Source organism: Rhinopithecus bieti, unplaced genomic scaffold, assembly GCF_001698545.2.
Source record: "Rhinopithecus bieti isolate Rb0 unplaced genomic scaffold, ASM169854v2 scaffold_17812, whole genome shotgun sequence".
Taxonomy (NCBI): Eukaryota; Metazoa; Chordata; class Mammalia; order Primates; family Cercopithecidae; genus Rhinopithecus; species Rhinopithecus bieti.
The window spans coordinates 226,278-239,106 of record NW_016808909.1 but is presented as its reverse complement, the minus strand read 5'-3'; the positions used below and the strand labels follow the sequence as shown (position 1 = coordinate 239,106).

General features: G+C 38.1%; 1 protein-coding gene across 8 annotated transcripts in view; it reads left to right on the top strand.

The window, feature by feature from the left end:
• The window catches only part of MEIS2 (Meis homeobox 2), a 221,002-nt gene that overhangs the window by 202,623 nt on the left and 5,550 nt on the right, over window positions 1–12,829 (top strand). For all 8 annotated transcript variants that reach the window (XM_017887762.1, XM_017887763.1, XM_017887759.1 and 5 more), the window contains exon 10: window positions 12,708–12,766. In XM_017887762.1, coding sequence (XP_017743251.1) covers window positions 12,708–12,766 — 59 coding nt within the window. The remainder of the gene's footprint in view (window positions 1–12,707; window positions 12,767–12,829) is intronic.

The window sequence follows — 12,829 nt, the reverse complement described above, 5'->3', positions numbered from 1 at the left end:
TTTTTTTTTTTTTTTTGTATTTTTAGTAGAGACGGGGTTTCTCCACGTTGGTCAGGCTGGTGATCCGCCCACTTCAGTCTCCCAAAGTGCTGGGATTACAGGTGTGAGCCTCCATGTCCGGCCAAGTTATTTTTTGATAAATAGTGTTGTTACTTTATCTATATTGTGAAAGTGGAAATATTTCAAATGCCATCGTTTCTATTTCTAAAAATTAAGTTAAACCACTTTAGAAAATTCTGATACGAGATGTGAAATCTGAATATGCTGTAAAAAGTCTTTCAAATTGTGGTACAATGTGTTTGCTTTTTTGTCTATTGGAGATTACAGCTTTGTGGGTAATGTCAGAATCAAAGGTTGATGTCTCTATTTCTCAGCAAATCGGGGGGAAGAATCCACTAACTAACCCTCTAAAGCTAAAATATTTAAGGACTAAAGCAGATGTGGCATAACTGCTGGTTTGCTAGGTCTCTTGTGGTTTATAAAGATATATTTTATGTCTTTTATGATTACGGGATGATGCTAAAAATTTTGTGGGTAATAATACCGTCACATTGGAAAGACTGCATATAACATCTCTGGAGAAGATACAGAATGCTACCCGGCTGTCAAATCAAAGTAAAAGATGTTTAATTTGTCATTAAGAAAAGGCAGTCAGGAAATTTTATTTGGAATTTGGTCTTTGATGTGTGAACATCATAAATGTGAGGATATTAAGTCATGTATTCATGGATTCTTTTTTGCTTTCTGACATAATGTGTTTTAATAATTTTTAAAGCTATTGTTAGATGTGTAGCTGTTAGAACTGTAATTTATTTAAAGTGAGTTTTAAAATTGTTTAGATCTTTGATTTTTCTTCTCCATCGGCACCTTTACTAGATGCCAGTATAAACTGGTTAAATAGCATTTGGTTTAAACAGAAAGAATATACATATGCATATTCATGATATTTTGTTTGTTGGATCTTTTTCTTAATATTACTTGACTTTCTGTGTTTTAATCTCATTTTTTCATATTTTGGGATGAAGCCACTCTAAAGTTTAACACCTAGGAGATTTCTCACTTATGGTTCCCTTTAAAAGTGCTAAAATCTCAGCCTCTCAAACAAGAGACCAAGCTACAATTTAGAGAAAGCAGTGGTATTGATAAAGGGCCCTAAGAATGTTGCCACCTTCCGAATGTGTCCTCTGCCACATCCTTTCTTTTAAAGCAGCAGGAGAATTGAGAGGAGGATAAGAGCCTGGTCCATCCAAACACTTCTGGCATGCCAATCTGGTCTTCTGAAGTATCCCCTGCTGCTTTAGAAAAAAGAGATCCCCAGACAAATGAAAGGGCCACGGGGACATTCACATGCATAACACCTTCCCTCCAAGTGGCTTTAGATTGCCCGTGTGTTGGGGTGGTTTGGCCTGAGTTGAAGAATAGAGACTTGAGAACCATTTGTTTCCACACCATTTTGGGTGAAGTGCTATATTTTTCACCTTAAAAGCCCATTTAAAAGAAAATATGGTTTGAAAGGAGGACACAATTTGGAAGCCATCACACTTAATGGAGCCCCTTTTAAATGTAACACTTTATCCTATCAATTCTCTTCTAAATTAGTTGTCACTACCTAGAGAAAACCCACCCTTGATTGTTTTATGCTATTGCTTAAAAACACGTCGTCTTTTATATATATTTTCCTATTCCAGTTTTAAAAACTCTCTGGTAAGTTCCATCACTAAACTTAACTTTTGTTAAGTAAGGAGTGGAACGTCATTTGTGTAGCAACACCCAGTGTAACATCTATGTAATTATCATCGGCCTCTAAATCTAGTCACACAAATTCACTCAAAATGTAAAGAAAAAGCGAATTGGACCTATTAGGAACAAGGCCTTGACCACAGAGGTTTTTACTAATAATTGACTTGGCCAATCATGATCAGATAAAGAACTTTCTAAAATTTACAGGATAATTTAGAAGAGGAAGGAAGTAATTTTTTTGGAGGTAGCCAGGCAGTTTATCCTACTACCTACTCCTGCAGCTCTGGAATATGCATATAGCTTGGAAAATAGGAAGAAATTAGACATTTTGAAGTTATGTCACTGCCTTTTGCTCTTCTTTTGTCCTTGTTTTTTTTTTTTTTTTTTTTTTTTTTTTTTTTTTTTTTCTTGAGTGGCTTACATACTGTCTCGGCATGAAAGTCCTATTGTCAAACCAAAGGTAACTTTTGAAAATTTGAGTTTGCCTCTTCTCACCACAACAAATAGGAATTTCTCATCTATTTCCAATTTTCATCAACTGAACACCATAACATACTAAACATAAATTCTCAGACTTATCCTCTCAATATCTTTTGTATTTATATCTCTCCTTTTTCATCTAAGTATAATTTATCAGCAGTCTCCCAACCAAACACCCTTTTTCTTTTTATTTCTACCACCTTCATCAGAGTTCATTTTGTTTCCCTCTTATGCCTGGATTGGACAAGAACTTTCTATCTTCTCAGCTTCTAGATTCTCATCCGTTCAGTTCATCCTATACATAGCTCTTGGAAAGATCTTCCTCAAACACCATATTTTATCATTCTACCATTTAGGAATTTCAAGGATTCAATTTATCACTCAAGAACCTCCACCAGCTTGCGTGTTAAGCATAGCCATGTTTTCCAGATCGAAGCTGGGAGCCAGTCAGAGTTCAATTCCTTCATCCTCCCTTACACAAAATCGGCCCTGTTCTGCACGGGTGCCTTACAGCACGCCATTTCCTTGTTTTCTTTTCTTCCGGTATTCCACATTCTTTTAATCTGGTCCAGCTTTCTTCCTCCAAGAATTTGAGATTAATCTTTATCTTTACCTTCTGTAATTGACCTCGTGACCCTCATTTACTGACGATGGGCTATTTTGATCTGTAATGATTTGTGTGTTCTCCAATTGTGATTTTCAGTTTGTTTCTGTGGGTGTAAAAAATAAACATCTTTAAAGGCATAACTTGCATTTTCATATATACGGAGAAAGAAATTCATATAACTAGATATGTATGTATTATTTATAATTTTATATATGACTTTGTCTTATATTCTGTCATTAAATTTGTTTTATGTTAAGTATAGAATAGGGAAGATTTACCAATGTGTGACACATATATAGATTACTATGGACCTTAAAAATTACTTGGTTTAATTTTTTTAAGGATTAAAACAGGATGAAAACAAGCCTTACATTATATCTGCTCCTTTATACCTAGCTTTACCTTCTGCCCTCTTCCCTTGCCAAACCCAGTCTCTCATTGGGAAACATACACACACACACACGCACACACACACACACACACACACGCCCCTAGAGAAAGCATCTATGAATACAATTCTGTGAACATGGAGGAGGTGGGTGATTAGTAACTTTTGATCGGCAAAAGGGTGATGTAGGTTAAAGCAAGAAATGAAGGTGAGCCGGGCACAGTGGCTCAAGCCTGTAATCCTAGCACTTTAGGAGGCCGAGACGGGTGGATCACAAGGTCAGGAGATCAAGACCATCGTGGCTAACACGGTGAAACCCCGTCTCTACTAAAAAAAAAAAAAACTAGCCGGGCGAGGTGGCGGGCGCCTATAGTCCCAGCTACTCGGGAGGCTGAGGCAGGAGAATGGCATGAACCCAAAAGGCGGAGCTTGCAGTGAGCTGAGATCCGGCCACTGCACTCCAGTTTGGCCGACAGAGCGAGACTCCATCTCAAAAAAAAAAAAAGAAAGAAAGAAAAATAAAATAAAATAAAAAGAAATGAAGGTGAGAAAAGTCTCTGTTCCCCTAGATAGAGGGGAAGGGAGCGAACACTAGAACATGGCATGATTGAGTATAATAGAAGTGAGAATGTTTAGCAACCATTCTTTTCTCCTTTGTTTCTGGCATTTTCACCCCCCACCACCCCCCGACAAAATTCCTGTCTTTAAGCTATGCAGTAATATGTCTAAATATCCTAGAATTGATAACTCTCTCTATATGTATGTGTGTATATGTGTTTGTGTGTCCCTATCACCCCTACTTCAGCAGCAGCACAGAAAACTGAGCCAGGTGTGAATGAATTCACCTCTGGCAAAGTTTATTGCTGTGTGTGTGTGTGTTTCCATACATGTACATGTGCACACATACACAATGCACATACATATACATACCTACATGTGGCTGATGACTTCTCACAGTATATTTCAAAGCATTATTGCATGTCCTGCTTAGTTGATAGGGCATCTCTAGCCTGACAGATTTATCTGTTGAGAATAGGAGTATGCATTTGAAACCAGTTTAATTCTTAACAAGACAATGCACATGTCTTATGTAGATTTCGTTGTTGATTTTTTCTCCCTGATAAGTTACTTGGGGAAAGTCATGTCAATATAAATCAGTGGTAATGAAATCAACATTATAGCATCTTTGATAATGCATTTGCTAAAGCCTTTCTGGACGTTTACCCAGCTCTCAATGATTGATATTACAGGCAGTGGATAAACATTTTTGATGGATCTGTTTGCTCACAGATTAAAAAAAAAAAAAAGAAAATGTAATCCTTTTATCTCTTTGATTTAAAGGGTGTAATGCCATTGGAAAGGAAGCAGTTCAAATGTGGTCATCATAGGTTGGTGGCACCAAAAATAGAAACTCACTTAGGGTAAAATTTGCTGTCAGAAAAAATGGAGCATTCTTTCTGAACTCAGGAGCGCGTGGTTCATGTGAGCTTCCTTGTAGATGGTTGCTACAATAAGGCTTCTTTCATACAGGTGTGTTTATGCCCCAGGCTTGCTGGCCACAGTCCATTCCATTTACAGAAGCTGAATTAAACAATAACTACCGCACTGCAAAAAATGGTGGGGTGGGAGGAAGGGGAGGGGGAAAGGTGAGCGTCAAAGGAGATGCCTGAGAGCTTTGTTAGGGCCAAGAAAAACCCTGTTGCAGTTGTCAGAGCTTGTTGATGTTGCTGGGAACGGCACTTTTTTTTCTCCTGGATTTTGTGGTTCTGCCTTAGGAAAGAAAGTAAAATGGAACGGAAGAACAAAGTCCTACTCTATAAATCAGCAGCTGCTCCTTGCCAGATCAAAGGAGTGACATTTTTGCTCCTGGACTACTTGTCCACTTGAGGGCTTGACAGGCAGCTAACAGCTGGCCTGCTAGACTGTATGGGAGAATCAGCCTACATCTTCTTCTGAGCAGATGACAAGCTAATCAGAGACATATCCATAGCACAGGGCATGTGAGTGCACCTTGATCTCTTCAAACATATCTAATACATAATTGCTAAACAGCTTGGTGCATTTTTGGCCAGTTAATGCTTAGGTGGTTTCCATTAAGAAGTAGGATAGAGAATTAATACTTCAATCAAAGGTGATTATGAAAGTTAAAGAGATACTAGATTTGTTGGGATCTTTTCCTCTTAGAGTGAATTAGTAAAATGGCTGGAACATAACAGGAATTGGCTAAGAATGCATGCAACTGATTGTGAAGTGACTGGTTGATTCGCAAAGCCAGGTCAGGCTACAGTGTTCAGATACATGAGTAGGTAATTAGAAATCAGTAGTTCTAAAAATGATTGTGCCTGCTTTTTATGTTGATAGAGTTAAATAAAGTTGTAGATGTACTTTCTGTGTCTGCAAAAAGTTGTTTTCAGAAGCACTATAAGGTGTGTAGGTATCCAGATCTGGAATTTTAATGTCAGTAGTAAAACTTTCAAAGTAATTCAGTTTCTAGTTGACTTCCATCTGCAATAAATCATGTACAGGATGAGGTAATATACTACAACTTATGTCTATTGACTTAGGATTTTATCTTTAAAAGGATAGATCCTAGATATGAATAGCTAAGGAAGTTTGAGTGTTTTCTCCTCCCTTGCTTTCAAATAGCTTTGAAAGATCACTTTTATAGTGCATGATAAATAGCTACATATGAATAATCTGATAGTATTCTGTAAGAGTAACAGTGCTTCAAAATCATAACCTGCTGGGATGTTTTGTTACATGCCATCAAGTGTGATTATATTCGTGGAATAGTGTTTACTGTTGCTCAATATTATAAAGGAAATAAAAGATAATTCCCTTTCTGGGGGGAAATCTCTCAAATATTTTAATTAAAAGGTCCCTATGTTTAGCCATATAAATCTTAGTTAAGTAAAATGACAAATTTTCTCAATCTCCTTTAAAATTCTTTTATATATAAAATAATTATATTTATTAAAACTCCAACAGTACAGAATTATTTGGAAAAAAAAGATAGAAATCTACAATTCTCCTATCCATGCCTGAGAGACAGCCTCTGTTAACAGTCTTCACAAAACATTTTACTGGCCCAACTTTTCCTTTAAGAGGTACAGATGGAGTACAATAAATTAAATTATTATAAAGTATTTATTGCCCAAGGCAAGTGAGCAAAAGACTATTTAGATCTAAGACACCTAAAGAGAAGAGTGTGTGAATTTTTTGCAACTGAGATTCACAATTAAAACTTGATCTTTGCAAGTTTCTATTCTTAGGCAGAGTATTAGAATTTGATATGTGATCTAGAGCAAGGCTTCTCATACTTAAATGTACATAGATCCCTTGGAGATCTTTTAAATTGCAGATTCAGATTCAGTAGCACAGGAATGGGGACGGTAATACATTTCTGCATCTCTAACAAGCTCAAGGTGATGTTGCTACTGGTCCATGGCACATATGTAAAGCAGCAAGGATCTAGGGAACCATACAGAGAGTGTGATTCCAAAGAGCTCCCTCCCCTATCCACCTCCCACCCCTGCAGGCAGACGCCTGCCCCAGTGTCTAAAATCTCCACCATAGCATTGTACATTTGGATTAAACTGCGATTTTTAGAAAGATCCTGCAACATGAACATACGCTACTTGTAGGAGTACAACACATTATTACCCTGTTGCCGATCCAGCACAGATTTTTGTAACAGCCACCCACCTATTCCTAATTACTATCTATGAGAGAACAGAGCTATTTAGGAGCATTGGATAGGTACATTTTGACTGTAAGCTAACATTTAATGAGCTTACTATGTGCCAGGCATTGTGTTAAGGATCTTGCATACAAAATCTCCCTCAATCCTCAAAACCACCCAGGCCCAGTTATTTCCTCAGTTTACAGATAGGAAACAGAGTGAAGCTTGGGAAGGCTAAGAAGAATTCTTAATTCTATGTCCAAATTCACACAGCAAATAAAGGGCAGAGAACATGAGCCCATGCTCTTCACCGTATTACTCTATGCATAAGTCTGGAATATACAACAATAATTGAAACGAGCAAGCTGAAAGTAGAGTATTTTCGTAAAGAACCTACATGAGCCCCTGTAACTTTAGGGAAGAATTAGATGAAAGTAAGAATATTGGAAAAAGACAGTAGAAGGCCATCAAGGATAAGCATCACCTACTTGATAATTTTGCCAGGGCCTTTTATGTCAGCATGAACACTCCATTATTCAAGCCATATTCATAAAGGTACGAAATGTTTGTGATTCCAGATTACCATCATGTTTTATATTATAAATTTATTAGTATTTAGTTCATGTGTTTTTAAAGGTGTAGGCAAATCTAGTATTCTATCAAATTATAAATCAAGCTATTGCTTAGGGAAAGTAATTATGATCCATGAATCTGTCCCTAAGTAACATATGAATCTCATTCATTTACCTTACTTTGCTCATGGCTGTCTGTGAGAAAGGAGCCATTGTCTGGTCACCAGTGGTAAACTTACGTTTGCGATATGACTCCATCATTTGCGTGCCCAAGTTCACCTTCAAAGGCATTAAACTTGCCTTATTCACTCATTTAACCACTTTAATGTATCTTACTGAGAAAATCCTACTCTCAGCCATAACTATAGCACAGAGAAAGACTTGCTTTTTTTGTAAAGTAAGAAAAAATGGAGAAATTTGATAAGTGACTTGCTCAGGCTGAAGTTTCATCCTTTGAAACACCAGCCAAGAGCAAGCGCTGTGAATAAGCACTGTGGCTGATGGGTCCCAGGGCTGGGGACAGTAGGGAAGCAGGGCCTTTTCATGTTTTAACGGGTTCCCTGTCACTGAGCTACCTACAACACCTTTCCCCAATTGATCTGATCCCTCTTCAACAGTTCAGTCCCCTCCTTGCCCAAAGCAATCGATGCAGAAGCTTCAATTCCGGCTCTTCTTGATTCCTCCTCAGAGTGTTCAGGGATGGCAGCTTTCCAGGTAACTCCATGGAGGCCTGCACTTTCTAACAAAAGGAATGCTTCCAAAAGGAGTTGGTTACCAGGTGTGGCATGAACTTAGTGAACCAGAAAGAAGGGATTTATCAGCCAGTTAAAAAGGTGGGGGGTGGAGAAAGAAAGGAATAAAGAAAAGAAACCAACAACAAACAGGAATAACACCTAAATCTACTTCTATCAGTCTGAACTATACTTTGGAGTAAAAAGTCTTTAAACGGAAAATCATGATGGTCAGAGTTCAGTTGTAGAAAACTATGCAAAGCTACAAAGTTTAGACTTCCTAGGAGCAGGAAAGGCCTCTGGGAAACAGCTCTTCAGCAAGGCAGTAAGATGAGATTACAGTGGTATTTGCTACCTTGGGTTTATTTGTTTTAATGTGTTCTTTCTTCATCTCTGAGTTGACTCAGAAAGGCCTCGTGATTCTTGGATCATCATTGAATTTATTTCTATAATTAAGTTATTTTTAAACTAACAGTCTTAGTATATAATTTTTAAGGATCACACATACTCATGCATTTTCTACTGGAGATCGAGACCATCCTGGCTAACACGGTGAAACCCCGTCTCTACTAAAAAATACAAAAAAAAACTAGCCGGGCGTGGTGGTGGGCGCCTGTAGTCCCAGCTCTGGGGAAGCTGAGACAGGAGAATGGCATAAACCCGGGAAGCGGAGCTTGCAGTGAGCTGAGATCCGGCCACTGCACTCCAGCCTGGGCGACAGAGCGAGACTCCGTCTCAAAAAAAAAAGAAAAAAAATTTAGAGAAAAAGTAGTCTTAGTAGATACTCTCCCAAGCTTGTGTATGAGCCTGGATACTAACTGTGAGTTCAATACAAATCAATGGAACTAAGGCTCTTTAGGGTCTTCATTCCCTAAGGACTCACTAATGAAATTATCTGTAGCCCTTTAAAAAAAGTCACAATGAGGCTAATGAAATTTTTTTTTCTAAGTGAAATCTAGATAAAGCTAGACACGAAGCTTCCTGGCACATTTTATGGACAAGTTGTAAGAAACTCAAGAGTGTTTTTTAAGAACTGTTTAATATTGAAGAAGACTTTGTAACTTAGGGTTAAATTGTTTAAACCAATAGAGAAGTAGATTGTATGTCTGCAACTTCAAAATCATTCTGGTATGACATTAAAACTTAGAGAATTTTTTAATATCAGATACAGATGAAAAACCTAACAGTCTTTGGATTGGAAATAACTTGTGGGGGTTTTCATTAAAGTTGGGTGCAGCTTGCTGCATTTTGGTTAGTTGGATGTCTTCAGCAATTTTTCAAATGTTTTGGGTTTGGCAAAGTCCAAAATGTTTTTTGCCAAGACCCTCTTTTCCCCTTATTTTTTAAACCCGTGTGAAATTCAAGGATAACTTAATCCATATGTGTCTGATTCATTTACACTTAACTCATCAAAATGTTATTTTATAAGACCCATTTAATATCCATGGAAACTTCTGAGTCTTTTTAAGACAAGTCTTTTGTCTTTGAACCAGCAAGTTACATTTTTCCATATGAATGGAGCCTGAACCTTGAAAGACTGAAGATGAGTTGATTTTCAACTTAGATTCTTCAAATTTTAAGTAAAATCAAAGCTTGACATTCCATTTACTACTTGAGCACTGAAAAAGGTCATTTTAAAAAAATATAGATTAGAAGATGTGGAAAAAAATTTACTTCATGTAATTTTGAGAAAAGACCATATATGGAAATTTCATCTTAGAAATATTAAACAAATAAAATTATTCCTAGTTTGATTTGTTTTAGTCTATAATTTAAATGGCTCCATGTTATGTATGTCAGTGTATTTTCTAAGAGTGGCCTCTGGGTCATCAGTACTGGTGGGAGGCGGTAATTTCATTTTTTAATGTCAGGGTTTTCTTACAGTCATCTCATTAATTGTTAATTTTCATAGTAACATCTATGATGTCAATAAAATATCCCAAGATCAGGGGAATTGACAATTGGCAGGAGTTGTATGTTAAGAGATTTCTGAAAATTTGGGGCCCATATGTTTTTAAAATTCTGTGTGATTTGAAAGAATGTGGTAGAATTATGAATCTGGCAAGAAATAGCACTATGAATCAAAAACATTGTTTGAGAACAAAATCCAGAGAGGCTAAATGGTGCCCAAGTGAAAAAAGCAAAATCTCTGTGACCCTTTGTAAAAGGACCTAGTGAAAACTTTCAGAGGCTTCTATTCATATTTGCTTAGGAGAAGTGGGCAAAGAAAGGCCATTGCCATAACTGCTAGTGAACATCCAGTCCATGCCATGGTAACTAGTTGAAAATGTTATACTGGAGTGGCATTTCCAAGTTCAGTGCTTCTATAAAGACCTGCTAGCACACAGAATGCTTTTTTAATGTTCTGCATTGTTGTGTATCCCCCATTGAACAACCTTTTGAGCAGACCCCGTTTTTACTAATGTAAACATTCTGACGAGTATCCAAAGAAATGACCTTTGAGTGAACCTCTAACCTTCCCCGTAATTATTTGTTTGAAGACAGTGTGGAGTTCTCCTGCTGAGAACTAAGAACCATGATGCCTTGCAGCTCTGTGAGTAAGGGAGTGTTTGGGGGAACTGGAGAGAAAGACATAAATAAGGGAACAACCTCCAGATGTAAAGAATAAAAGAGTGAAATTAAAAAGGGAAAAAAATAGCAATTCATTTTACCTAAAGAGTCGGCCTATACCAAAAAAAAAAAAAAACTACAAAACACAAAAACCAGGATTAGTAGCGCATAAAAGGAGGTAAAACCCCTGCCAAGTGTGTCCTCCATGAGAAACTTCAAGGAGAAGAGACTTGTCTGACTCTCCTGAGCATCTCTGCTGGTTTCAAGGTGAGCTGTTAAAAACAGTTCCTGGGGTGGAAATATCAGGTCAGTCCTCCTTGGTTGCTGTAAAAGTGGTGGGGAAAGAGTAGATAATTAAGTTCTTTTTCTGATTGGAGGGATACTTCTGGAAGTCTTTGTGATCTGGTCAGATACTCCTCAGCAACATTTCAGGTGACAGGTGGGAATAAAGATGAAGTTTCAACTCTCCTTTTGTTTTCACCTCTACATAGCTGGTCACTTTCTTTTTTGACAACTGACCTACACTTTCTTAAGTAATAAAGAAGTCCATTGTTTTGCAAACAAACACCATATGCAAAAGGCTCCTTTGGTTTTCTCCCAGCTATTATTCCTCAGCTTAATTGTATTCCCACCAGAGTGCTCACAGGAGGCCTGCCCGAGTGTGGCCTGACTGTCCTCCTCCAAAGGGACTTCAGCTTTCCCAGAACGCAGAGCTGCCAGCACACACTGAATTTTTCTGGCTAATTTCAAAGAATGAGTTTTCAGTTCCTGCCTGTGGCCCCAGGTGGACTCATTAATCATGAAGTCCCCCTGTGCTTAAGATCTGAAACTGGAAATATTGACAGATGTTATCAATGGGTATATTTTTAAGGAAAAGCTAGCTGGATGCTCCCTGCTCCTCTGAAATGCGTGGTCAGTGAATCCTGTGCATGAGCACAAATGTGTGGGGAATACACGTCGTTAAGTGCACAGGGACAAGGGTAACTCACAAATGGTAGAAAATTGTTTTGTTTTTATTAAATTTGGAGAAATAAAGGCGATTTCTTATCATCTTACTCTGTTTGTACATGAATATTTGATGGGCATTATTAAACATTAAAGTAACATGAAGTAGGCACTTATTTTTGGATTTCCAACAAAATTAGATCCAGGCTTCTTAGATGAAATAACTGCTTCTCCTTTGCATTCCTGCGATTCAGTCACCACCTGATTTGCAAACGTTTCTTGGGCTCTAATATCAACCATGTGTACCTGAGGCTCTGTCTTTCTAGTGGGTTGAAAGGTGGCTGGGTTTATGGTTGGCAGTTACCTTATCCTCTGCCCTGGGTGTCCCCGCTTAGGCTGGAAAGGCTGCCCCCAGCTGGCACTGACCTCTGAATGACCCCTAACTTTACAGGCTTAAACTGCAGGAGTTGCCGAAGAGAAGAAGTCTTTCTGGCCAGCACTTATTACTGCTGTGTTGGTGATAAAACTTCAGACAGCCTAATTGATGGCTTTGCTGACCTAACAATACCTTGTGAAAGCCGAGTGCTAGAGCCTGGTCTCCATTTATGACCAGCTGCAAGGGGAAGTTGGGTCTCCCTATCACGGGGAGTCTAGGGAAAGGGGAAAGTCTTCCAGCCTGTGAACTTTAACCAGATTCCTACTTGTTCAAGAAGCAGAAGCACAATTCGAAATTAACAGAAGCTTTCTCATGAAGAACTTTTTTCCCTCCCTGAGCTCTTTCAGCAAGTTATCTTGGTGATGACTACACAGTGACGATGGAGATTACCCAGTCGACTATTTTTGAACACTGCAAGGGAAAATCACCTTTAAGTTGAAAAGTTAATTTTCAGAAGAGATTTGACTGTATTTTGTGCCCCTCAGCGTTCATGCAAAGGTGTTCGCAGAGTACAGAAACGGAGTTTGATGACTGGACTTCTCTGTTCTGTTTCAGGTTTATTAATGCCAGAAGAAGAATAGTACAGCCCATGATTGACCAGTCAAATCGAGCAGGCAAGTTCCAAGTAGTATCTTTATCTATATTTATGGCCCACAGGCACAAATCCTCATCAAGTT